This window comes from Carassius gibelio, chromosome B22, assembly GCF_023724105.1.
Source record: "Carassius gibelio isolate Cgi1373 ecotype wild population from Czech Republic chromosome B22, carGib1.2-hapl.c, whole genome shotgun sequence".
Lineage (NCBI taxonomy): Eukaryota > Metazoa > Chordata > Actinopteri > Cypriniformes > Cyprinidae > Carassius > Carassius gibelio.
The window spans coordinates 32,818,925-32,845,636 of NC_068417.1; the positions used below are offsets into that span (position 1 = coordinate 32,818,925).

Below are 26,712 nucleotides of genomic sequence, written 5' to 3' on the forward strand. Positions count from 1 at the left end.
CACCTTTATTTTGTGTAAAATATTTTTGGGGGGTCTACTGTGTTAGACCACATTGTAGGCACATCGAGTGAAGTATCAGAGAAGGGACAGTTTTATTGCGGAGACGTTTAACCACGGTATTGTTCAGTGTAAGTATTTTAACATGTTGTATGTACTATTCCAGTAGGAAAGACAATGGGGTTCCTTTTATATGTGCAATATTGAGACCAGAGAAGGCTTTTAAAGGATTTTACATAAGCTTTATAAAGCTCCAAACGTGTTCATCCCTATGCATTTGGAATTCCTGATTAATGTATGCATTGATATTATTGTGTATTTTTGAATGTGTAATATGAAAGTTCTATTCTATGTACAGTATTTTTGTATGAACTCTAAACCCTGCTGTTTCCACAGCGTATTTGAAGCACAAATGGAGAAAGAGAACCAATAATCGAGTCTTTTCGTGGTTTGGCTAGACTGGTTTGGTGTTGAGACCCATTCCCAATCGATACGGGAATGTGCTAATGATATCCTTTTTTAAAAACAGCTGAATAAAAGAGGTAAAATGCACCACTCTGAGTCAAATTCAATGTGTTTGAGCACTTTAAATGGACATTTATGAGAAGCCACTGATTCTTACATTTCTAAAAACACTCTTGTGTAAAACGATGCATTCAATTTCCACTTAAGTTCGGAGCAAATCATGTAAATGTAAACAGGTGGTTTAAAAAATAAAAATCTTTCAAAAAAACATTTTTACAGAAATTGTTTCTTGCAACATTGTACGTAAGAATGCTTTTGCATGCTTTTTTCGTATATTGTGCGTTTTTTTTTTTTTTAAGTTAATTGTAGGTGTTGAGCTACAAGCACACAGGTTGTTCAGATGGATGTTTTATTTCTGCTGATTGGAGGCAGATCCTGAGGGATGTGATTGTAGCTGGATTCTCTCTGCAGCGTTTTTACCAAACCTAACTTGAGCATCACTGCGGCAGATGAGTTTGACTGTGGGTGTTGATGTTCTGGCATTTTTAAAGGATGCTAATCCGGTTTAACATAAAAAAATAAGACCTTTAGAGGGAAACAACTGAAAAGATGCCATCCAGAAAAGCCCTGATGAATCTGTTTTTGTTGTCTTGAGATCATTTGTTCCTCTTAAGAATAAACAGTCCCGTAACAATCAATCATTCCTTCCATTCACCTATGGAATGCCTATGCACTGTGTTTATTTTTATTTGTAGGTTATGGTAGGCAGCCAAAAATTCCATATTTACCATGGTGAAAGATGCTGAGGTCAGAGGAATAACACATGTGGAGTTTATACTCAGAATTTAAGCCAAACAAAGCAGCACTACCTTGTTTGATCTAACTAAAAACCAAACACTAAATAAACTGTAAAGCCATTTTACAAATTCTGAATGACAAAGGTTCACCACAATCAGAAGGGTTTTTAAAAGATAAATGTTTATTAAGAGATAAAAACTTATTTTTTCCATTTTTCCTTTTTTCTTCTTTTTTTGGTTACTGTAAATTCTTTTAACGATATACATGCTTTTTTTACACACATCCTCGAAAAATAAAAAAATAAAACATTTCTAATCATTACTTTAAAAAGTTTCTCTCTTGCATTTATAAACACTGCCCCCTTTAGCGCTTCTTCAAAACTGGAAGGGTTACACGAGATGCACAACAGCGGGAAACACACCGAGACTGCACATTAATCTCTGTATTGCTTAAAAATTGTGCCTCTTTCAACATTAACATTTACAATTAATTTTCTGTAATGAAGCATACCAAAGTAGAAGCTGTTGAGATCAATGGAGCATCTCCCTTTGCTACCGTTTCAACTTGGCCATGTCAAAAAAACCATATTAAATCCAATAAATTGAATCCATAACATTGGCGTAATCCTTAGAATCAAGATTGACTTTCTAATTAAAAAAGTATAAATTGTCACAGTAAGTAGATCTGCATTGAATTTTTGGTGTTAATTCAGCATACCATTCATGGTAGCTTAAATTGGCCCCTGTTCATTGTTTCTGAAATATCACAACAGCTTAAAAATCATACGTATTTTCACACTTCCAAGTACCAACTTTCTGAAAGACAGGTGAAGAAACAATGCATATCGTTCTACAAAGTATTGCACATTACAGTTCGCAGCAAGCTTTTTTTGTTGTTGTTGTTGATTAACAGTTGTGTATGATATCTATTGGTAATTGCTGAACAGATCAGTCAAATACAGTGATATTTTTTTGAATACAAAAGGCAAATGTGATTGGAAATACAAACAAACAGATTTGATACAAAATGTACGAAACTACCCTGAATCTATGTGGTTTTAAAACCTTTCCAGGCAGCTTTACATTCTGACATCCCAAAATCAGAATGTGTTTGGTGTCTATGAATCAATGTGGGCGACTTACGAACAGCACAGTGGATGGCCCGGATTTACTCTAAATTCGCAGTTTCTTTGCTGATAATTGCGCAGATAGAATGGACACACCTATTGTCTCTGCTACAAAAGTTGCTCACTGTGAATGCATCTTTAGAAGTGGGAAGAGACAGCTAAGAATTAGTGTGCTGCATATTTCCAAAGTCGTGCGCCGTTTCCAACTTACGACGTCGGAAAGTTTACAAAACAGACTTAAAGGTACAGTTTGTGCAAAAATTAAGTTCTGTTAATTACTCACTCTCACATTGTTCCTTTCTGTTGCGGAACTAATTAGAAGATTATATCTGCGAAAACAGCTAAAAATGCTGTATTATGTATGCCAGGCCAGTAGTTGGCGAGGTAACTTCGTAAAGAAACAATACGCGCTTACAGACTGAACACGTAATACAATGTCAATGTTCTTACAAATTTGTATTTTTATAGTTTACATTGGCATTATCAAAAACTTGAACTTTGAAACATGTTTTAAAAATCAAATGCTTGAAATGCTTCAATTGGTAGAGCATTGCGCTATTAAGCGCAAGGTTGGGGGTTCGATTCCCCGGGAACACATGATGGGTAAATATTGATAGCCTGAATGCTCTGTAAGTCGCTTTGGATAAAAGCATCTGCTAAATGCATACATTTTATTAAATTTTTAATTTAAAATGCAGTGTTTGTGTCAATTTTCATTCTTATAAAACGTGTAAATGTTATTGACGAAAAAACGTTGAATAATTCTTATACCTGTTCCACATAAAAACTAAAGTCATGCAGGTTTGAAACGACTTGAGGGTGAGTAAATGATGACAATTTTCTTTTTTTTTTCTGTAAACTATCCATTTAAATGGTGCAACAGTATGGAGAATGTAGTGTCCTATGTGGTATAGTGCATTGAAAACAAGCAGTGCTAACGGCTCGATTCTTCCGGACAGCACAATCTCCAGTCTACACAGTTTGTCGGGACACAATAATGCATAACGACTTCTATCCCTAAAAAGATGAACTTTTCACGTTTGGGGAGGACGAGATCTTTGCACACCAATGTGCACTTTTTGCAACTCGCGTTTATGGAGCCCTTTGTGTTTTTTTTTGTTTGTTTGTTTGTTTCCCCATGATTCTAAATTCTCTAAAAAATAAACAGCTTAATTTGGTTTCGATATGTACAAGATAAAAGTTTCTAAAATAGAACGGGCATGGTTCTATGTTCAGGATACTGCTGTTTGAGATCTGTTCTCGGTCTATTAACAGCGACAAAAATAGTAATATAATAGCATTATGATAAAAATATTAAAAATACAGACAGAAAAGTGTAACTTCCTCTGTAGAAAAATCAAAACAAAACAAGGACTCCTAGTGCAGATGCGTAGCAATGTAAACCTGGTCCTACGACTATGTCAAAAGTTACAGAGTATAATTTTAGTATATATATATATCACATATAAATATATATATATGCAATGGAAAAGCAGGTCATTATATCCTCTCACAGAGAGCGTTCACATCATAGTTTCTACTATGGTGTGGGTGGGCTTCATCAAGCCTCCGTTCCAGTTGGGGTCCAGCGGCTGCGCCAGCTCATTGCATTTGGGTTGGTACTCCTGAGGGCGAGAACTGGCTCCTCCTCTCACAGGTGCCGCCACTGCTTTGATCCTCTGGAGGGAAATGTAAAAGGAACATAATTGGCTTGTTCATTGGTGAAGAACCATTTTTGTCATTGAGACGATTGACTCACCTCTATGAGGGGTCCATCTGATTGAATGATTTTGATCACAACCACCATTGGTATGCAGATCATGGACGTGAGGGCCAGGGTCCAACCGACTCCAATAGACCAGTCCGGGTACTCGTAGACTTTGTTGTATCTCAAAGGGGTGTACTTAACCAATGAGAAGATAAAGCATCCCTGCAGCAAAAGAAAAAAGCAGTGGTCACAACAGCACACTCAATCCAAGTCTAATACAAAGTAGTATCTCCCATTACTGTGCATGACATATGTAATAGCTCACAGACTCATCAAACTGACAGATTATTGAAAAACTCTTAAAGCGATGTCACTTTGTAAAGAAACACTACGCGCTTACAGATTAAACAAAAGTGCATGATGTCACAGTTTTCACAAATTTGTTTCTAAACGTCTGCATTTTCAAACAGCCAAATTGTGTGTTGTTTATTATTGAATAAAAAGCATCATTTTACTTTAGCTAATCATTTTTTATAAAAAGAAAAAAAAAAGTTTTGCCTAATTTGTTTAATAATGATATATAAAAAACAAGTAATAGATTTATTTATTTCCTGTTTACCGACATTATCAATAATACATTATTTTTTTAATCATTATTAAACGCAAATAATAAATATAATTGTTGATCATTAATGTAGTTATTTGTAAACAAATCAGTGTGTACTATTTAATAATAATAGTGCTTGATAATTATTTGCCATTTAATAACAACAAAAACAATAACAATAACAATAATAATAATAATAATAATAATAAATGTTTTAAAATAGGCTTCAGTTGTATTTATAAAAATATTAATAATAATAATAATAATAATAATAATTTAATTTATCTATTTATTTAAAATATCTATTTATTTATATATTAGGGGTGTAACGATACGCGTATTCGTATTGAACCGTTCGGTACGACGCTTTCGGTTCGGTACGCGGTACGCATTATGTATACCGAACGGTTCGTTGGAGTAATTAATTATATTTGAAAAAAAAAAAAGAGAGAGAGAAAGAAATATAATGATATGCGTTCAACAAGGTAGCCCAATAACCCAAACAACGTAACAGGCAACGCCCCTGACACTCCCGAAGAAGAAAAAAACACCATCTTATATGTTTATGTTAGGCTACTCAGCAGGCGCTCGCTCACTCAGTACGCGCTGAAGGCTCGTTGCAAAATAGCCAATGCGTTTAACAGACTAGAAACGAGAAGATCCTCCAATAACCAACAGGTCTGGTGTTTGGGTGCACTTTGGATTCCCTTTAAGCTATAATGGTGATGGCAAGAGAGTGGTGGATAAAAAAACAACGGTATGTCGCATCTGCAACATGACAGGGTACACCAGCGGGATTACAAAAAAAAAAAAAAAAAAAAAAAAAAAAAACAGCGGGAATATCTGGGATATATGCGTCAGTACTATCTGGGAGAAACATGCATGCAGCAAACTATCCCTGCAGCATTTAGACACTATAGCTTACAGGGAATCCAACCCAAACACCAGACCTGTTGGTTATTTTAGGATCTTATATTTCTGGTCTGTTAAATGCATTAGATATTTTGCAACGAGCCTTCAGCGCGTGCTGAGTGAGCGAGCGCCTTAGGGGCCGTTCACATATGGTGCCTAAAAACGCATGGAAAACGCTAAGCGCGTCTTTCTCCTCCTTTCCAAAGCGCTTGGGCAGAAGCGCTCATGAGGCGTCTGTCTTTGCTAAGCAACAATGACATGCTCTCTCCATGAGACGCGGAAATTTCAGCGAAGGATAAATGGATTTGCAGCTCTAAAAATCGCTTGCAGTAGCTCTGCTACTGAATTTATTTCAAAATTGCAATCCATATACAACTATGATCAGCTGTTCCTTCATCTTGGCTGAGCTCTCAACGTTGTTACGGGAAAGGATGAAGCTGATTGGTTGGTTCTTGTCACATGACCCGCGGTGCGCTTGCGGCATTCTGAAAAGTTGAGATGTTTTTACATTTTGCTGTATCTAAAACGTATCGAACCGAACCGAACCGAACCGTGACATCAGTGTATCGTATCGAACCGAACCGTGAATTTTGTGAACCGTTACACCCCTATTATATATATATATATATATATATATATATATATATATATATATATATATATATATATATATATATATATATATATATATATAATTTTTTTGTGTGTGTGTGAATTATGATGTAGAGTTCTCTTTGTGTGAATCACCATTTAAAGTAGTAAAACCAAGTTTCCAAAATAACCAAAAAGGTTAATCCACTGCAAAAGAGACATTTAATTTAAAGGTTTCCTCAGTCTCCTCAGTGTTTAAAAGCTGTATGGCTGTACATACGGAAGGGATTTTTTTTCCCCCTATAGTCCTATGATGTTCACAGAAAAACGACATTCATGATCTCATGGAAACTAATCCTGCACTCATCCACAGCTTCTTCCATTCATTCTGTTGGCCAGGCAGATGGTCACCCCATCTGGAGCTCTGCTACAGTGAGATGGGAGCCGGATTTTTGCAGCAAATCCAAAGCGGAAAAGCAGCATTTGAATTTGCAGCCATGGGGGAGGGTAGAACAGCACAATCTCAAACTGAACTGTGTAAAATACTTTTTCATAGCACCTCAATGTGTCAACTTAGAAAAACACACTGCGTAGCGACCTAAGAAGAACTGTAGACAAGCACGTTTTTGCAATGCATCTATAAATAAGCAAACTACTAATTTCATCTGTTTTAGCGACTCTTTCTTCACCTAAAATGAACTTACCACACACAGAAAAGGTGTGACTACAGTCCAACTCCACTTCATCCAGGGATTTGGTCTGTAACCAATCATCTCTTCAATTGCATCATAGAAATTATCAGCGCCTGTGAAGGAGGAAGAATGTGATCAAGTATGAAATACACAGACATAATGACATGATACTACAGTGCAGATAGACGGAAACAAAGTTGCTGCATTATATAAGAATTACATTAACGGTTTATTAATTTGGTGTCCTGTTTGGGGTTGACAGAGAAAAACAATTACGAAGTGTAGGGTTACGTTTGTGTAACAAGTAGTGCAAGTAGTGCAGTATGTTATCAGGAAAATCTCCCATAGTAAAGGATTTTAGCGTTTTAACCTGACTCTACCTGCATGCAGGGTTTAAGCCACCTCAGCAGCAGCGCTATTAACAAGAGAAGTTTGGCATATGCTGACGCATTTAGGTTTAGAAATCAAGGTCATGACAGTAGGGAACAAAGACGTTATGTACTCTTTCAGAGCTAGGTTAATTCATGGCGAGCGTGTACATGTTCAAGTACATGTTCCTGGATCAACATCCTTGTTCCAATCAACCAATGAGTTTGAGATATACATTTTCAGAAAAAAACTGTCTGTTAAGTCTTGGGCTGCACGATGTGTCGTTTAAGCATCGGTATCGCGATGTACGAATCCACGATAGTCACATCGCAGGATGTGTGATGTAGGCTGTCATAGTTGATCCGTTATTCATTAACTGTACGGCCCTTGACGAATGTGATTCGCGGATTAATTGCACAGCAGTTTTAAAATTTTAAGTCCTGTGAGTTTAACAGGGCAGAGAGAGACAGAGAGCGCGCACGCAAGAGAGAGCGCGAGAGAGAGAGAGAGCGAGCCCCGGCCGCACGCTCACCATCTTCAAACAACACAAGCGCCATCTTGCTCTCTCTCCCTCGCGCATATTAATCAATTGACATGATGTTGTCGATGTTTAAATCATTTATAAAATAAAAAATGCTCACCCCATTTTTGTTTGTAAGAAAAAATTTGATTAGATTTCATATCGCAATATATATTGCAGAAAAATAAAATATCGCAATGTCATTTTTTCCCAGTATCGTGCAGCCCTAGTTAAGTTTATATTTTTGGACAATAATGTTCATCCAGGAACATGTCTTACTTGTCAAAAACACAGCGACCGTTAATTCATACAGCTGAAACCCTGATTTGTGAACTAAATCATTCTAAATGACACACGCTCTGTTCAAACATAGAACCACTCCTGAGAATTTCTCAAATATTCCTTTCATAACAAGTAATTTGCAATAAGGGTTTTCTTTTCATATCCCAAGAAAAGAGAACTCATTTGCTGGCTTGTTGCCATTTCTGTCAATAGATTAAGAAATAGTGCTTAAAGGTCCAAATTATGGAGCTTTGTCAGTGAGTGGTGGTGTTTAACCATAAATATTAATAATAATACTAATAATTTGTTATGATGTGGTAATCATGCAGTAACTGGGATGAACTCAAAATGCTACATCTTGCATTTTTACTATTGAAAGCATAACAGTAACAAGGTTTTGTTTTAAAGTACTGGCACACCAAATGTGTACCCTATTTATAATCCAGTACACCGTTATGAATAGAAGTCAAATTGTCTGTTTACTACAGTACTTATACTTACCATAAACCCAGGCTACAGCAATACATTCAAAGAATGCAACCCATAAAAGGCACACGCCACTGGCTGCATAGTAGTCAAAGAGTTGAAACACATACATGCCACCCTGAAAAACAGACACAAGTAAGTATTGAAAAAAAGAAAGTAGTCTGGTACATGCTGTAATTGCAAGGCAGACACAATAGAGAACTGTTTTGAGCAAGGGTTGGTTAAACACTTGACTAGTTTTCTTTTGGTAACAAAAACATTTGTTGCACAGGGGTGACATAAGACATTATGTCACGGAAAAATGGGACAGTGTGTGGCTCAAGCCAGATAATAGCATTGCCAGTTTATCACTGTTCCAGGAGCTTAGTGATCAGGGGTCGAGATTTGAAAGGGGCCAAGAGAATCTTAGATGTGCATTGTCGGACCAGGCCGGATCTCCTAGTATAGCAGTGTGATTCCTCTATGGAATTCTCACTGCTCAAAGCAGGTCAGGACTTCCATAAAAAGACATAGAACCGGGAGCGATAAGACACTGCTGGGACTGAAGGCCTCTTCCTTATGGGAGAGAGCCGGGGCAGTAGATTTGGCATGAGTGTGGCGTTCTTGATTACAGGAACTGTGGGTTTGGTTGAGGGTCACACACTATCAAATGACAATGTCACTAAAAACCTAAAAGGAAAACATATGGTGCCCTCCCATTCAAATAAGCTTCACTTGATATGCTCTTTATTTAGCCAGGGGAAAAAAAACAGCTGGTCCAATTTGTTTGCAAAGTGCTAAAGACTAGAATTAGTATGGATTTGAAGGGAAATCCTTCATAAAAGTGTTATTCGACTGTTGCGCTTACCTCTGTGACCATGGTAAGTCCCAACAGGTAGCTCACGAAACAGACTATAGCTATGAAGATTTCACGCCGGTAACCCTTCCTTAGGAAGGATGGATACAGATCCACTAGGGATGTGATCTGCCCTTCCACTTCGACAAACTGGGAAAAGAAAAAGTAACATGGTCATCCAAAACTGGTTTTATCAAGGATTTCATATTTTGAGTGAAAATTCTACAATGTAAAATAATAAAGACAGAATAAAGCTCATGAAACTGAGTTTGTGGCTTTTTGTTCAGGATTTTGGGCTTTGAGGACAGTCAATAGGAAATAGGTCAGTGCAGTTCAGCATCAGCTTGATAGGTCTATAAAGCTGTAACATACTGTAATGAAATCTATTACTGTAAGTAGTACTGTACATACAGTAGACCCTTTAATGTTATCTAGCACAGCTGCATTAATATTATTTTAGATACTTTATTTACCGGTCCAACCACCACACTCCAGTATAGTGGACCCACTGAATGTGGATGGACACTGATTTAGCAGTATTTAGTTTCACTGGGACCGAGAAATATGATCGTACATGACTGCTGCATGGGCGATTAGCTGCCAATTTTTTTTTTTTCCCTGTTTGTTAACATGTTTTCTTGTGTACTGTGGTTTACTTTGCTACAAAGATCTGTTGTCAAATTTACAGAGCTTTTTAATTGTATTTAACTTAGACAGCACTGCAATTGTTAGCTAAGAAAATAGCTTTAGCCATTAGCTATTAAATTCCAAAAATGTTTTCTGAATGGTCCACACACTGGGTTGAATATCAACATCTGGCTGCATCCAATGACTACTCTGTAAACTTATGGTACTCAAGCGGTATAACCGTTTTTCATATGATCCTTACCTGACTGTCGAGGCCCAACAGCAGAAGCATAATGAAGAAAAGAACTGCCCAAAATGTAGGAAGTGGCATCATAGACACAGCTTTAGGGTAGGCAATGAAGGCCAAGCCAGGACCTATTGGAAAGAGAACAGAGGGGGTGGGGAAGTGGAGAAAGCCCAATTAGCAATGCTAGCAATTTGCACACCTTGATCTATGCCGGTATGGTGCGTTTCGTTGTCGGCACAGACCAAAGGGAGACTTGAAAGAAAAAAATGAGCGAATATCTACATGACAAAGCGATCAAGCCAGACAAAATTACTGCCAGTGGTTCATTGATGAACAGTCCAGTGACTGTTTCACTCCATCTCCTTGCGAAATTAGCATCTTGAGGTTAGCATTGAAGTCTAGAAAGTGTTTCATATTCCATATTCAACATTACAAAGGACAACTTCAGAGGTAACATACAAACAACCCCAATTTGCTACTGCAACATAAAATGTAGGATCCAAACTGTTCACCAGAGGTTAGATGCAAAAACAAGCACAACACATACAGTATATAATTAAACCAAAGACCAAATTGAAACAACGACTCACATAGCATAATGTCAAAGTACAATAAAATGCACTTTCCGCAGAGTCAGGTTGATGCATCTATGACTGAACGCCCCCAAATTTACTTCTCTTTTGCAAAAAAAAAAGCCTTTTACCTTTCAGCTTCTTGCCATTTGAAATGTTTAGAAATCTATCCAACCAAATAATCCTGAAAGACTCCCTGATAAGGATCCTGTGGCTCCATACAAACATAATTGTGCTGATATGCACGGAAGTTCAAGTAAAGTTTAGGTTTGCGTGTCTTATAAACAAAGTGATAAAGATGTATGTTTTGTGCACCTCTCTTGAGCCAGACATACTTAGACCAAAGTCTCCACAGAGAAGGGCCAAAGCATGAACGGTGCAGAAGAAAAACTTGAGCTTAAAAAGCAGTCATTACATCAACTGATCTCTTTCACCATGAGACTTTCTAAAGACGATCCTGAACCACAGATCTAAAAGCAGCGTGAAAGACAAAGAGCCATTTTGAGAAACGTTTGATATGCACTACATGGTCAAAAGTATGTAGACACCAGAACATCTCACCCATGTGGTTGCTAAACATTTACTTTCAAAATCATGAGCATTAACACCCTTCTGGCTCACAGTTGATGTTTCAGTGCATCCAAACAGTGCTCAATGGTGTTCAGGTCAGAGCTTTTTCCACATCGCAGTAAACCATTCTGTCTTAAGACTGCAGGGTTGTATACTTCATTGTAGGCTCCGGCTTGTAAGTAAAGTCTATAACTGAAATAGCCAAACCCACCAAACAGATGCAAGTGTCAACATACTTTTGGCCATGTAGTGTGCCCAAGGTAGAAAAAGGAACCAATAGGAACTGACTTGGCGACCTTAGTCAAACTGCATAGAGTTCTCGAGGACTTAAACCCAAACTCGACAAAAGCATGTTGTAAATAGTCTCTATCCTGAACTTGGCACAAGATGCTTCTTGATTAGGGTCACCAGTGGAAACTTTCTTGAACAGCAGTCAATGCTGTTTCACACAAAAGTTGATTCTTCGCCATTAGTGGACTAGGACATGATGTTCCCAGTGGCTCCAAGAATGCATTCTCCGTACAGTTCTACAGTCGATTCCAATCGAATTCCGCTTTCCACCAAGAGACCTTCTACATTTCTTTTTGGTTTTTATCTAATGACCGATGATGAAGGTTCCGAATTTAAGGCTTTCTTTTTAGTCCTAGGTCCTGGAACTAGTTTTATTGGCTCCAAATTATCTACAGGCGTCGATGTTTGCCGCTGTTTTCTCTACAGGGTTGACCAAACTTTTCGTGTTGTTATTTGCAGCAGCAGTGCCCACCATCACTGTTGCTTGACCCTCGTACCTGACTCTGCCACATCGGCTATGTCCACCCCTTGCTCTTGTGCCATGAAGCCCAGGACGGAAAATATTGCGAAGCCAGACACAAAACTGGTAGCGCTGTTCAGGCCTCCCAGCAGCAAACAGTCCCTATGTCACACATATGTCATGGAGTTCGTTAATTAACACAAAGGTACCCTACGTTCCCACTTTGCCCGTTCACTGGACTAAGCCCCCCTCCCGCCCCCGGGACTTCGAAACACACCTGTAGCAGTTGTATTTGTACTTGTTGTAGCTTCCCAGTGACGTCATGGCTCCAAGACAGATGGCGTAAGAGAAGAAAATCTGTGTCCCTGCGTCGATCCACACCTAGACACAAGACGCCAAACCATTTGCTGACTGACAACATGAATTAAACGAACTCAAATATTTGCATGCGTTCAGCCTCTTGTAGGTCCTCCAGAACTGGATACATCATGAAGGACTAATATAAATTGTTGCAACAACTTCACGTCATGTTTAGATTTGTAGCTTTCTGACTGAAGCCATCATAAGCTTTTTTTATGTAGACTCTTTTGCATATCTTGGGTTTCTCTCTGTAAACTGTACATCCAAAGTTTATTCTGGGTTTAAGTTGCAGAGGGTCAATGGTGTACATTATGTCGACAAGCGTAAACAGCACTTTTCCTGGTGAAAAGGCCATCTTAGATGGCTGATTTATATTCGGGCTGATTTAGTAGCTAGACAGCACTGGTGGACTAGCACAGTCATGCAGTAAAAACTAGTTTTGGAAGTAGGTCAACTTAAAGTTGGTCTTTCTGTTGCAGCTAGTTGACCAAGGTTGTCTTGCTGGTTAAGCTAGTTAAGCCTGATGTAGACCACCATCCAAAACATAGCATTCTAGGAACCAACTATGTCGTTCTTTTCAGCAAAGTTGATAGTCATAGAGACCAAAGTGATGTGGAATCATGTTTTGGTGTGTAGGTTAAATTATAAAGCCTTTTGATGAAAATAGCTATGAGATCTTACCTCTGGGTCTCCAAGGCGAGTCAAATTTGGGTACAGATAAAATTTGATGCCCTCCGCTGCGCCAGGAAGAGTGACACCCCGTACAAGCAGGACAATTAACATGACAAATGGGAATGTTGCTGTGACGTACACAACCTAAGCAGAAAAGCCAAGAACACTGAGGTTAAACTTAATGCTATGGTTGTATGAAAACCCACAAACTTAGCAAGTTATTGGACAATTTAGAAAACTAAAGCAGAGCTTTTTCACTGTGTCTTTAAAAGACTTGTCATACTTTCCAGCATTCTAAGATGACATTCTGTCAAAAATGATTCCAAGGCTAATATGCAATTTACAGATTAACTTCACTGACAGTTTTATATTGGCTTTAGCAGATCTACTTTCTGGTCAGCTGTTTTCCTCCCATCATGTAATGTTTGGCTTGGCTAGCAATGTTATTTTGACCACAATGCTGGTGAAAACTACAAAAGTACATTTTAAAATTGCATTGTAAATTTAAAATTGCATGTTAAATATGCAGACTGTCACAAAAAAAAAAAAAAAACAGATAACGGAAAGTTATCTTTCATTTGCCTCCTTTAATGGAGCTCCGTCACATTAATGGCTTCAAGTGAAAACCAAAAGGAGCCTTTTAATGTTTTCCTAACATACTAAAATCCAAACACCAAATTGTAGTAGCTATTGCTAGAATTGCTATACAGCAATCTATTCTGACAGTGTCTGGAACCATGAAAAGATTCAAAAATGCATGCTCAAGGGAAACTTATGCCCAAGTCAAGAGGTGGTGCCTGCTGATTGACTTTCCTGTCTCTATTAGGAAGGAGGTGTGCTATATTTAATATTACTGCCAATAACCAGGGAACTGCTAGTATGTTTATGTTGACAACACTGACTAAAGTAACATTCGAATCTTCCTAGCTACTTATAAATCCAACGACATTGTAAAAACTATTATTCGTAGCTCTTAATTTAACGGAATGAAGTTGAAAAGATTTGTGTAATGCAAACAAGCTCACCTTCCCAGTGGACTTAACACCTTTCCAGATGCAGAAGAAACAGATGACCCATACAGCGAGCAGACATAGAGCCAGGTCCCATTTAACATGACCCACATGCTCGATACCATCTGAGATGCTGAGGACATTTCGCCTGTGGTGGAAAGAATGTTTGCTGGTGAGACACTCTAAAGCCCTTTAGGATGTTTAAGGAGCTACCATTCAAATAATCAGAGAAGTGGTTTAATCTGCTATGGCAGAAGAGTTCTCTACAAGCGCCACAATCTTTTGGAATGATTGAGGACAACTGTACAGATATACAAGGCAATGTCTTTGCTTCATAGTCCCACTTCTTCTCAACTAAATGCTCATAGCTTGATTTAGATGGCTTTGAAAGTACACAACAAAATTGTACTCAAGTAACGAGTACTTACTCCCAGAACTCAGTGACAGGTGAAGTGAAGTTAGTGGCGTTTGCAGCGCCCCAGAGTGTCTTGTTCTTGCGAAGGGTATCCTCCACACAATTTGCTGTGTTCCATTTGTTGTTGCAGCTTGCCCAGGGAAGCTCTGGCTGAAAGCACTGGAACAGGTAGTACAAGCCCCAGGCCAGAATCACAATGTAGTAGATATTCAGCAGAGACACAATCACTATGGACGCATAGCCGATACCTGTACAAAGAGAGGAAGGATGCCATTAAGCCAATGGCACTCTAGACTGACTTAGCACATTGTAGTTGTTCAAAGTGTTTGCGATTTGTTATTAGAACTTTAATGGACACAATGAAAGGAGTTGTGCTCCAGTGGAGCATGAGAATGGATAAATAAATGACAAACTTCTATGCAACCTTCTTGTGCTTTCTGTATAAACATGGAATAAACTTGTCGAGAGTTGGAGGTAAGTGATCCAAGACATTGGTTTCGAGTTTGAACTGTGTAAATCAATGTTGGCCAAGTTGACTGGAAAGCAAAACAGACCAAAACTTTCACCTCATTCACTGGCAGAGGGATATGGGTAATTCAACAGTTTGTATGTAATGATTGCTCACTGGTAAACTCTGTTTAAATAAGTAATGAACTTGTGGTCTGAAGACATTTTTGTGAGGTTTGATATACTTTGTTATATAAGAGAAAGAAATTTTAGTGGAAATCTGTTGCTTTTTTTCCCAAAGTAGTCATTTAATCCTTTTTAAGGATTAGGTTTTGATTCCTTTTTAGGGTGCAATGGTGATTGCTCTTTATTGGGATCAAACCAGAAACCTCCTGATCCCTAGATCTAGCTTTAGCCATGACACCACACGTATCATCAAAAATCTTGTATCGTTATCCATTAAGAAATAATCTATTACATATCGCTCTTGGTGCAAGTCAATAAAAGTGTGAAATTTAAAGCACTGTCAAGGTCTAACTAGGACTGACTAGTTTTAACCTAATTTGTAAAATATATTTTTTTTTAGTGGATTTGACGATAGGGTTTATCCTAACTGCAACTTTTTTTTTTAATAAACATATTTCCTATCAGACACTTAACATGAAACTTGTATGTCTTGCACAGCCTATCTTCAGATACAGATGGTGGTCTCTGTGACACACCTCCCACTCTGTGTCCTTACCAAGGGGTCAAAGTGGTTGGCATGGTCCCATTTGCCCCTGCTGGTAGATACCGTAACTACACCAACTGGCAGCAAAAAGCATTGTTCTCCACTAATGGCCATTTTAATCCCTGGTAAACTAAATACTAGATCAAAAAACTCACCTGTAAAAATTGGGCAAAGTTTCTCCCAACAGGTGATACCTCCCTCAGAGGTGAACTGACCAAGTGCAACCTCCAGGAAGAATACAGGCAGTCCTCCACCAAACAGGAAGATGAAGTATGGGATGAGAAAAGCACCTAAATGGAGCCAGGAGAAAATTTAATATTCTGTTAATTATTATATGCTATTAACTGTTTAACTCATATTCCTCAAGGAGTTCATCCACTACAATGTAAGGTTTTGACACTTGCTCTCATTCTCTTTCTGCATCTCTGTTGTGTGAAGAAAGTTAGTGATATGACAATTATGTTATTGACTAAATGGAAGGGAAAATCTAAGGGGATTTTTCAGAAAATATTGTAAATGAAATGTCTTTAATGTGTTGCTAGTGAATGTTTTTATGTTGATCTGAGGGTAAAGAGAAACATCGTTCCAAATGTTTTACATTATTCTCTGAAACAGATAAGATTTTTCATAATGTATAGTATTGTATAGTATTCTATGTAAAAAAAGAGGATAGTAATTTATCTGTCAAACTTAAAAACAAAAAACCAAAAAAGAAGTCCATAGGACCCAAAATAAGTCATGATTCACTCTCAGATCATATTTGTGTGTGCATTTTTATAGAAAATGAATTGGCCATGAGACACATGATAATGTATGACATGAGATTAATTTTCGTATGACTTTGAAACATTTTATGGTTGACATCATTCTCTTGTGTTCTATGGAAAAATAATAGCTTCTAAACATCTCCATGTGTATCCTACACAATAAGATTATTATTTGGGTTTAAAAAAACAACAACATGATGTTGAGTAAATTACAATTTTTTTTATTTTTGAATGAATTTATCGAATTGATGATCTTTGGAGTTGATTCATGAAATTAGGTCAGGAAATTTAGTTTTTATGATGGTCCCTCGGTGTTCAAAGTCCAAAGTATCAACAAATATACTCACCTCCACCATTTTTGTAGCAGAGGTATGGGAACCGCCAGACATTGCCTAAACCAACGAAGCCCCCGGCGACTGACAGAAGAAAGTCAAGCTTGCTAGCCCACTTTTCTCTTTGGGGGTGATTCCCCTCAGCTTCATCCTCTGGCCTTGTGCCCGGGCTCTTTCCAGGGGAGGGTTTCAGAATGTCTTTGTGGAAGTCCTTTAGACACTGAAGTTTCTCCTTCTGAGCCATGCTAAAAAGAAAACAAGGGGTCAGAACTCTTGACAGAATGCCAACAGCCTTAGGTTCAGAGATCACAAAGATTAGTTTTCAAATAATTTGTAATTAGGTCAAACATAAATAGTTAATTTAGAACAGCAGCTTTTTCAGGTATAAGAAATGTTTACACAAGAATATAACATGATGGTTAGCGTGATTAAAGTATCTTCTTTTTGTGGTTTGAAAACAGGAAATTGGCATGTATGACACAACTGAAAGAAACTTAGTACAATAACTTAGCTATGACCAAAAGTACATAAAACCTAAACTGATGTCTGTAGTCAACATGAAATGATGTTGACATTTTTACTTTCCTAAAACATTTTCCTGGTCTTGTTTTAAATGATTTGTACACTATAAACCTATTAACACATTCTACAGTTTGTCAAAGTAAATGTATACTTACACTATTAACTACTTAATATTATTGGAAATCAATTCAAGAGAAAATATAAGAAAATATTTTTGTCATTTTCACAGTCCATTTACTTCCTGATGGACAAAGTCAAAGTCAAAGTACCTTTATTGTCCCACAAGGGGAAATTGGATTTGCAGCAAATACCCAAATACCAAAATACCCATTTCACTCAGAAATACGTCACCTTATGGCGCACAAGGAAACCCTGAACACCATCACACACATAAATTAAATCTGATTTAATCAAAATAAAACTGCAGAACTGGTATGTGTTTATCTTGCCCATGTCCCTTTAAGTAACACAGTGTTTACGCTGTCAGGATTCTATTCAAGGATGGAGTAATTATGTCAGGCTTGGCGTCTTCTGTTTCAAAGCAGAAGCCAAACTTGCAATGGAGCCCCTAAGATGAATCCCAGAGAGTAAGATACCAAAGTCAGCTCCAATATACCTACCCGTTCCAGACTTCCTTACAGCCTGGCAACGCTTGAACAAACTATAGCCCCACTGTGAGGCTGGTTTCTTCAACACAAGCCTGCTTTTTTCCTTACTCTCAAGGAGACGGAAGAAGAGGGGGAAAAATCTACGGTGTGTTTGACAATCAATAAATACACATATATTCTCTTTTCCGTTTCTTTACTAAACATACGACCTAATAAACATACTAACTAATGTGGCAGCATGCCAGGACTCAAGTTAGTTCTTTTAAATTGGTCTTCCGGAGGTTTCTCTGTCTTTAACAGTGAAAGAATTTGGATGTTATTTTTTACAGTAGTTCCCATTTAACTGGTGATTGTCTGTAATGTTTTCGAATTTAGCACATGAACAAACACTTGGCAACACAAGACTGTAAAACACGGTCTAGAACTTTCAGAAAATTATGTTCATCCTCTTTAGGTAGGTTAAATCTGTATATTTCAAAGGCTTAGGAGCTCGCTACAACTCAAACACGCTCTGTTACATAACTACAGCGAAATCCTCCAGACACTTTCCATTTCCACTCTAAGCACTGTGGTGACAAACTTTACTGGCCGAGAGTCAAAGCAAGCAAACAAGTGGGTTAAGAAATGCAACTGGTTGGTGCCTTGTTGCAATGCCATGTTTGCCCACGAGTTGGCAATAATTTAATCGTCAATAAAATAAATTCAGTTTTAAAAGACAATTCTGATCTAAGTTTTTAATATCCAACATGACAAACTCCATTTAAGTGTAATCTTTAACCTTACTCCTCTAATTCGACCCCTTTCCCATTATCCACAAACACAAACATTCTCTCAAATTGACGTGCTGCCTGTCACTTACATTTCCTTCATGGCTGAATCCAATCGGTCTGTGTTGTTCTCTCAGCAGACACCATACCTCTGACCACACTCCCCCAATCTCTCCAGGGCTCAGTGTAAGCCGAGGTGACACCACGGCCCGCCCACAGACTAAGACAATTAAAAGCAATCAGTAGATTGGTCGCAGCTTCGGAGCAGTGGATAACCCGAGCGGCGGTCGGCTGGATGGTAAATTTCCACTCCGCAGAAGCCTCAGAGATCTATCTGAAACTATTTATCTTTGCATGTGTCGCGTCCACTTGTGGCAACCCGAGCTGCAGACATGACAAACAAGAGCATGTGGATGGCAATCCACACCTCTGTTGTATTTCATTTGAACAGCTGATGGTTTCCAGGCTTCTGTCATTAATGGCTTGTCTTTTCAAGACAAGTAGCTTAGCTTAACACACTATGACATGTAGTCAAGGAACAATTATATACGTTTGTTAAGTGGTTTGAAGACAGAGCACAATATTTGACTGACTGACAAGTCTGACTAAGATTCTGGTCAGCATTGAAGCAAAGACAATGCCACACACATTTGCATAGGGCTAAATGTGACGAGTAACAAAAGCCTATTGTACGACTTGTTTCCCTCGGCCGTTTGCATTTGGCAGCACAGCCATGATAAAGGGACAATGGCGATTTGTGCTCACAGGACCATTTCTATGAATTTTGGATCAGGCAATTTGTTCAAAAATGCAGAACAAAGGATCCACTGGCATTTTTTGCCATTTTTGTGCACAGTGCTTTGGAATGCTGTGGAATTTCTAAAACATGGCAGCCTACTTTGGAACACTGACTAGGTCTGTTTGATTCCCATGTAGAAACAATAGACTTCAATCGCACCTTTAAAGGAAGATGGAGCAGCTTCACTCCGGAATCCGCAATCAGACGCCTCCAAGAAGCTCCTAACAGAAAGTGATTTGTTCTTCCGCATTTATAGGTCACGTAGCCTGTGTGGCCATCAGGGATTTGTTGGGCCATCAACTTTGTCATCTCAGCTGAGCAACAGGATTGCTACATAGTCCCAACTACCATGGGAGACTTCAGGTCTGGAGTCGGCACTAGGCACTTGGCTCATTACGTAACCATCCCTATTTTAGAACCATGTACATTTCCTGAGTGCTCTCACATTAAATTCCTTCCTTTATGTACTCATTCCACCACATAAACGGAGTCCGGAGCACTAGAAGCACACTCTTATCCATTTATGTAAACCTCACCATGTAGCAATGATGCATGAAACTGAAGTCATGAACATTAAAGTCAAGCGTTGACAGCAGAGTTTGATCCACTTGTAAATAATCTATTACATGAGGGATTGTGCTCTCATGCAGTGCCTATAGTGAACCAAACTCTATCAATAGAGATTATGACGTTTGCATTTGCATTCTGCAGCAGTGCTGTGGTCATTGTGGGACATGGACTAGGTGGTCCCACTGTAGGAATACAGTCCTATATTACAAAGCACTCGCTTTTACGGCTCATTGCAAAGAATAAATCTGACCCAGTGGATTCAGGGTCAGTATGCCCATTATTAAATATAAATGAGAGAGGATCTAAGTATTGGTCTCAACTCTTGGAGAATAATTCAGAGTTAAGCACCAGTATAATTGAACAACCTAAGCTATTGTTTAATAATTAAAGTTTACACACTGTTGACTCCTCATTGTTGCACTACATGCATTGAAGAAACAACACTGCTACAAATTGACATTGTTACCAAACAAAGAAGGACTTCATCTGTTTCTAAAGTACAGTATTGTCACAAAAAACATAATTTAACTACTGGATGTTTATGCCGTAAATCAAGTCAACTGGTCTGACTTGTCAGTGTACAGTAGCAGATCAGATCAGATTTCTGTCATACGTCTCCAGCGTCCACCAAGAACTTCTACCCTTGAATATTTATGATTACACAAATGTCATGCTTATTCAAGGGGGATATCTATTGTCTGACCAAAACAACAAGTGGAAAGTTGAAGACATTATAATTTACTAGAAAAACAAAGAAAGAAAGAAAAAAGAAGATGACAAATAAATTCATTTTTATGGGTGGCAAATTTGGGTACAGGGACTGTTTCATGTCAATAAAAAAATGGTAAAAATAATATTTGAAAGGGAACCGAAGTCAGTGAACTGCATTCAGAAAGTGAGCTGTTCTGCTATCTGTCCTCTTTTTTTATATGGTTTAATTTTTAAGAAACTAAAAAGTGTTTGCATTATTCAGTCTGCTCGATGTTAAAGTTGTATATTAAAGAGAAACAACTAAATAATAATAATAAAAAAATGTTGGAAAAGTTCAAAGTCTAAACTGGTAAACCAAATTCTAGGCAGAGCTGTTTGTTGGCAGTCATGAAACAGTATCGCCTTTGTTAACAAGTCTTACTTTTTATTGACATCAATTAAAAAGCAGCTGATAGGCTCATATATTTGCAGTTCTCTTTTATGACACACTAAGATATAGACAACACACTGAATAACTGTTTGGCAGTGTTCGTCCTCACTGAGAAAATGGCATCTGCTCCAAATGCATTGCGGCTGTTATTATCAGCGTGCTGGGTATGCAAGCTGGCAACGTGCATAGAAACCTAACTCTGTATCCTGTATTGTGTTTGCTTGAGCAGGGACTGCAAGTGAGCTGCCTGACTTCCGCATAACCCAAAGCAGACTTCTGCATGAGGTGAACCTGTTTGCGAGACAACTTTATAGCACAGTCAGTTCAGGATGCTGTTTCATACGAAAAGCTGTTGTATCTGGCCGGTTCGCAGCATCTCGTTACAAATAACATGGCGTGTCAAGTTAAAAACAATTTTGTTAAAAGCCGTTCACACCTTGAACGCAGGTGTCTCGAAACTGGGGTTTTAAACTGGAAACGGCGTTTTTAGAACCGAGGAACTTACAGCAAAGACGCTGACAATATTCTAAGAAGCAAACGTTTTCTATGTAAACGCCGCCTTAGTTAGACGCTTTTTAAATCCCCCTCAAGTTGCTTTCAGTTCCGCTTCGTCTCGCTTTAAAACGCAAGGACTTGTCCTAGTGTGAACCGAAGCCAAAGACGTGTACAAGACCAACGACAGCAAACCTGCATCCGATCGCTTTGAAGGATGCGCGTCCGTGTCACAAGCTTTCGCGAAATGTTAGTTTTTCTCGAGAACGCATCCAACAGGTTGTTGACGCACCGTTCCCGGCTGCGTCTACAGTCGCATCTTCGTGTGCGTAAAATGTTCATTAACTTTATTCCACCCGCTTGACGCTATCTCGCGTTGTTAAGCCCCTCGACGATACAAGTTTTCATCGAGGGGACGTCAAACTGTCTATTCTTAACTCCATGCAGTCAGCACTCAGTTATATTTGTCTAGAGTGGGAGTGTGAGAAACCCAATGACAAGTGACAGCATCAACACAAACGCACAGAGCAGCACAGAATTGGACCAGCAGTTTAAAAGCCTGTCAAATAATCATGAATCATCACAAGAAAATGCAACAAGCCATTATATTATTCTCTTATAATATGTCTATTACTGAAGGCATTGTTTAAATCGCTTAATAACACGAGACAGAATCTTTTAAATAAACTGATACAGTAGCCTACTTCCTATTGAAACTATGTGTGACAAATAAGGCAAGCTGTAGACTTTTAAGTAATGATGTAAAAAGAAAAGAAAAAAAAAGATTCTTAAAAGGTAAATTTAGGTAAAAATTGAATAAAACATCAGTGGTCCCGCATCCGTGTTTCTACTAAATCCAAAGAGCAAACATGGGAAATAATGTTACCTTTAATGTTTATTTCCGTTAATTCCTTTGAAACGCTCGTGTCCCTTCTGTATTGTGCGGCGGCTCGGTGCTGAATAACAGCGGCAGCGGTACATTTAGTTTATGAGCGTTTTTTTTCTGACCTTTGTCTCTCAACATGGGTGACCATTAGACATCAGTTGTGGAAAAACACCGGCCTGCCTCCCGTGCGCGGCAGCAGCGCGTCTTCTTAAAGCGCCCGCTTCCTGTGTGTTCAGAAAAGCGCGCCTCCGACCAACGCGCATCACTGCTGCTCGCTCATCAAATGCGCCTCTGCTGGCCGTAAAGGCACTGCTGTGTCAGTACCTGTGCTGCGATACAGTAATCTTAGTGTATGAAAATGAAAGGAGCAAGCGAAAGTTTAGTGAAATATGGCACTTGATGCCAAATGATTCCTGTGAGTTATGCCTAAAGAGTGGCTCATCTGGTTTGTCACTTAACTTTTGCAGGGTGAGTCCTGCCAAAGACGTGAGTGACATTGATAGGTAAGAGGAACCATTACAGCACCTCAGGCCCTTTGAACTGAACAGCCTCTAACTGAACCTCAGACGAGAGCATCTCTAATTTAATATCAGCTGTCTGAATACGTGGGCCATTGGTAACTGTAAACCTCCAGAGAATCTCATTAAAGTCAGATTCAGCTGCATTTAAACAGGCAAAGTGGCATGCAGAAAGAGTCAGTTTATATCTGAGGTTCAGTATAGGCACATTTGTAAGCTAAACCGTTTTTGATGCTTATAAAATAGGAGGATGATCTGGTGAGTCACCCCTTTTTTTCAAATATAAAGCCGCAGTATATTTATGTTTAAAGGATTGATTTGCTGAATGTTTAATCTTTACCCTCAGGTCATCCAAGATGTCTGAATCAGGAGAGAAATATGGACAGATCGAACCACATTTACAAGCAAAAACAGTCGAAATCAGTTCTAAATAAATGTGCTGGTGGACTTTGAGGTAAGAAAATAACATGGGGTGGACTTTTTCCAGTGGAGGAAACATTAGTATGGATTATAAACTCATAGTTTGGCTAGCAGCAATGGTTTAAAGTTGACATGCTTTAATGATGTATTTGGTTTCTTCAAAACATGCAGCTTTACGCTTCTCAAGATGTTAACTGATAGACCGGTGTGGATTACTTGTGCATTATTATGATTTATCATTATTATTTTTTTTCATTTTGATGGCACCCATTCGGAACCAATGGTGCTAAATCTCTCTAAATCCTTTCTGATGAAGAAATAAATATCTTGGATGAACTGAGGTTGAGTAAACTATGAGTAAATTATAATTATTGGGTGAACTATTTAATACTTATCTACCCAAAATTAGAATATGAAAATCTGGAGAAAAATAATATATATATATATATATATATATATATATATATATATATATATATATTTTTTTTTTTTTTTTTTAAAAATACATTCAAATGTAATTGTATAGCATTTTTCACTTTAACTATCATTCCAGAGCATTCCTATGGTTAAGTTCGAAAACCCTTAAGAAAAAACGAAAAGAAACCTGAATAAACAGTTTCTCATAATGTGGCATGCTGGATTGCCACTTGTTGTGCAAAGTAGAAATCTGGATCTAGAAAAGAAAAACCAGTTGAGAACCATTCATTTCTCATTATCTGAAATGATTGAAGATGGAATTAAAGTACAGTTTTATAGTCTATAAAACTTGTAAATCAAAGATTTCACATTATAAATCACAATTTAGCTGAAATGCACAGCCATGCCAAGTGGTTTTAATATTGTTTGTGTACATCTGCTTTTCAGGGGAAAAACACTAATACAACCCCAAATTGACAGTAAACAACTCGATGGTTGACTTGGTGTTCTGCCTCTGCATGCGCAGCGAGTCCTGCTGTAGTTGTTGTGATTACGGCCCTTGTTTTGGCCCACGTTAACATCAGCTTGACTGAATTAAGATACTACCCACACGATACGAAGCATTAGTTTTGCTGTGTATCAAAACAGCGTCTAGCCTCCGACTAAAGTTTCTGTAATTTTCCACCACTCCTCGCTTGCGCTTCACTTCTCTAATTTGATCACAAGATCTCTTCTTTCCTTTCACAATTGTGTCACAACAGCAGTCCTGCGCAGCCCAGTGCCTCAGGTGATCAAAATAATGCAGCAGCTGTCAATCACCTCGAGTGCATCTGCTTGCAATGCAAACATGCTGTGTGAATGTTTTTGCATTATTTTAGTGCACTGCAAATCAAGTCAGGATCTCTTTAAGTCAATTTGCTCAGATGGGAAAATTTACAAATTAACAAGGGAAATTAACAAAATGGCGGTCATTTAAAGTATTAGAAGTTACAATAACAAATCATAATCTACAAAACAAGACATTATATTATATATATATATATATATATATATATATATATATATATATATATATATATATATATATATATATATATATATGAGAGAGATAGAGAGAGAGAGAGAGAGAGAGAGAGAGAGAGATGAAATTCAACATCTGGACAACTGCATGGCAGATCATTTATAAACTAAAAAGCAATGGACCTAGAATAGAGCCCTGGGGTATGCCTATTTCAGTCTATATATATATATGTATGATGCTGATCACATGGTTTCATGATAAAACTTTTTAGTTTTCAGAGGTTTTATGGTTATTGACATAGTTGACAGAATTTTGTGAATATAAGTCAAATATTTTCTTATTTGAAAGAAGATTGAATTTAAAATCAATCTATTTTCAAAGGTATTTAAATTGAATATAGAACATTTTATTTATTATTATATCAACTCAAGATTCAATTAATTAATTTTAGGAACATTTCAGCAATTTCAGGAAAATTGAAAAACAGGGTGACGCATATTATTATGTGTGAAATTATAAAAAATAAATAAAATGGTATTTCTGGAGAAAATGATCATAAATGGACATGAATGTATCCTAAATTATAGAATGACCCATAAACGGTATTCTTCATATCTGATATATATTCATTTAACATCTTAGATGATCTAATAAAATAGGCTTTGCACCAGAAAATGTACCAATAACCACCATAATAAAAGCATGTGCATTTTTACAGACAATTCAGTGCAACACTTTATTTATATACCAATAACAGATTAATATTAATCAACACAGTAGTTCATGTAATAATGCTTTTACACAAAATCTTTAATCCATAAAAATACATACATTTGAATTAAGATTTTACAGAAAATCTAATGCAGTTATTTATACACACAAACACAAATGTTTACTGTCTAAACCTGTGTGGTCTTTTTAAACAGAATATAGGTTTGAATCCCAAATTAACTGGCAAATCATTATTTTTACATGGAAAATAAAGAAATAAACATACATGTGTTGTCCCATTAAATATAATTTATCACAATATATGCTAAAGTCACTTAGCATACTTAGCAACCTGTAGCATTTTTACATTCTTTGCTTAAACTTCTACAGTTAAAATCGAATAGAATTCTTGTTCCTTCAGACTTGACTGAAGTAAAAGTCCCGCTGCAGTCGTTTTTTGCGTGAAAAGAGGATCTCCACAGAGCGACGGTGTCTGAAACATGTGAACGCTTGTCTGTTCGGCTAAACTGCTCAGTAGTTTTCCACTGTCTTGCAGAGGAAGTTGAAAAGAGGAAGGCAGAAACTTGTCATCAAACATGTTTACATGATAGTCCTTTAGCAGTTTCGCTATTTTTTTTATCAACGTGGGCTTTCACACGTTCATTCTCTGAATAACCTCTTAATGTTTTGACGGCTTTTCAGCAGAACGCAGAACAATTCTTCACGTTTGCAGCCAAAGAAAAGACAAGAAAGAAAAAAAACAATGACAACAAAGAAAACATTTCCTCTTCCAAAACTAATTTTCATTTCCTTTCCGAACTGCTTTGTAGAAAGATGAAAGTGTTATGTGATAGCAATAAGTAAAAAACAGTTACGCCCACTGTTTCCTCACAAGTTGCTGTAACAGTAAAACCATCAGTGTTTTCAAGGCCTGATAATAACCCACAAACTC

The 26,712-nt window shown here is 37.8% G+C and overlaps 1 protein-coding gene across 2 annotated transcripts; it reads right to left on the reverse strand.

Annotated features, from left to right (window-relative positions):
* Nucleotides 1–1,421: 1,421 nt before the first annotated feature.
* Nucleotides 1,422–22,865, reverse strand: LOC127988436 (sodium- and chloride-dependent taurine transporter). Of its 2 annotated transcripts, none has more exons than XM_052591197.1 (14): nt 22,674–22,865; nt 16,904–17,133; nt 15,945–16,079; nt 14,626–14,860; nt 14,213–14,345; nt 13,197–13,331; nt 12,433–12,536; nt 12,193–12,317; nt 10,278–10,390; nt 9,401–9,538; nt 8,569–8,671; nt 6,909–7,009; nt 4,146–4,316; nt 1,422–4,065 (listed from the first exon to the last, which is right to left on the reverse strand). In XM_052591197.1, the coding sequence occupies exons 2-14, from the start codon at nt 17,130–17,132 to the stop codon at nt 3,910–3,912; spliced, it is 1,878 nt and encodes a 625-aa protein (XP_052447157.1). In that variant the 5' UTR covers nt 17,133; nt 22,674–22,865; the 3' UTR covers nt 1,422–3,909. The 2 variants fall into 2 exon arrangements, with proteins under 2 accessions (XP_052447157.1, XP_052447156.1); XM_052591196.1 differs by lacking the exon at nt 22,674–22,865 and adding an exon at nt 18,878–19,013.
* Between the last annotated feature and the right edge of the window lie 3,847 nt (nt 22,866–26,712).

Coding starts and splice junctions, on each gene's coding strand:
- LOC127988436 (XM_052591196.1), bottom strand. Junction 12,537..13,196: donor CTCGCCTTGGAGACCCAGAG/GTAAGATCTCAT, acceptor TCTTGTGTCTAG/GTGTGGATCGACGCAGGGAC. Junction 7,010..8,568: donor TGCTGTAGCCTGGGTTTATG/GTAAGTATAAGT, acceptor CCTCCTTCACAG/GCGCTGATAATTTCTATGAT.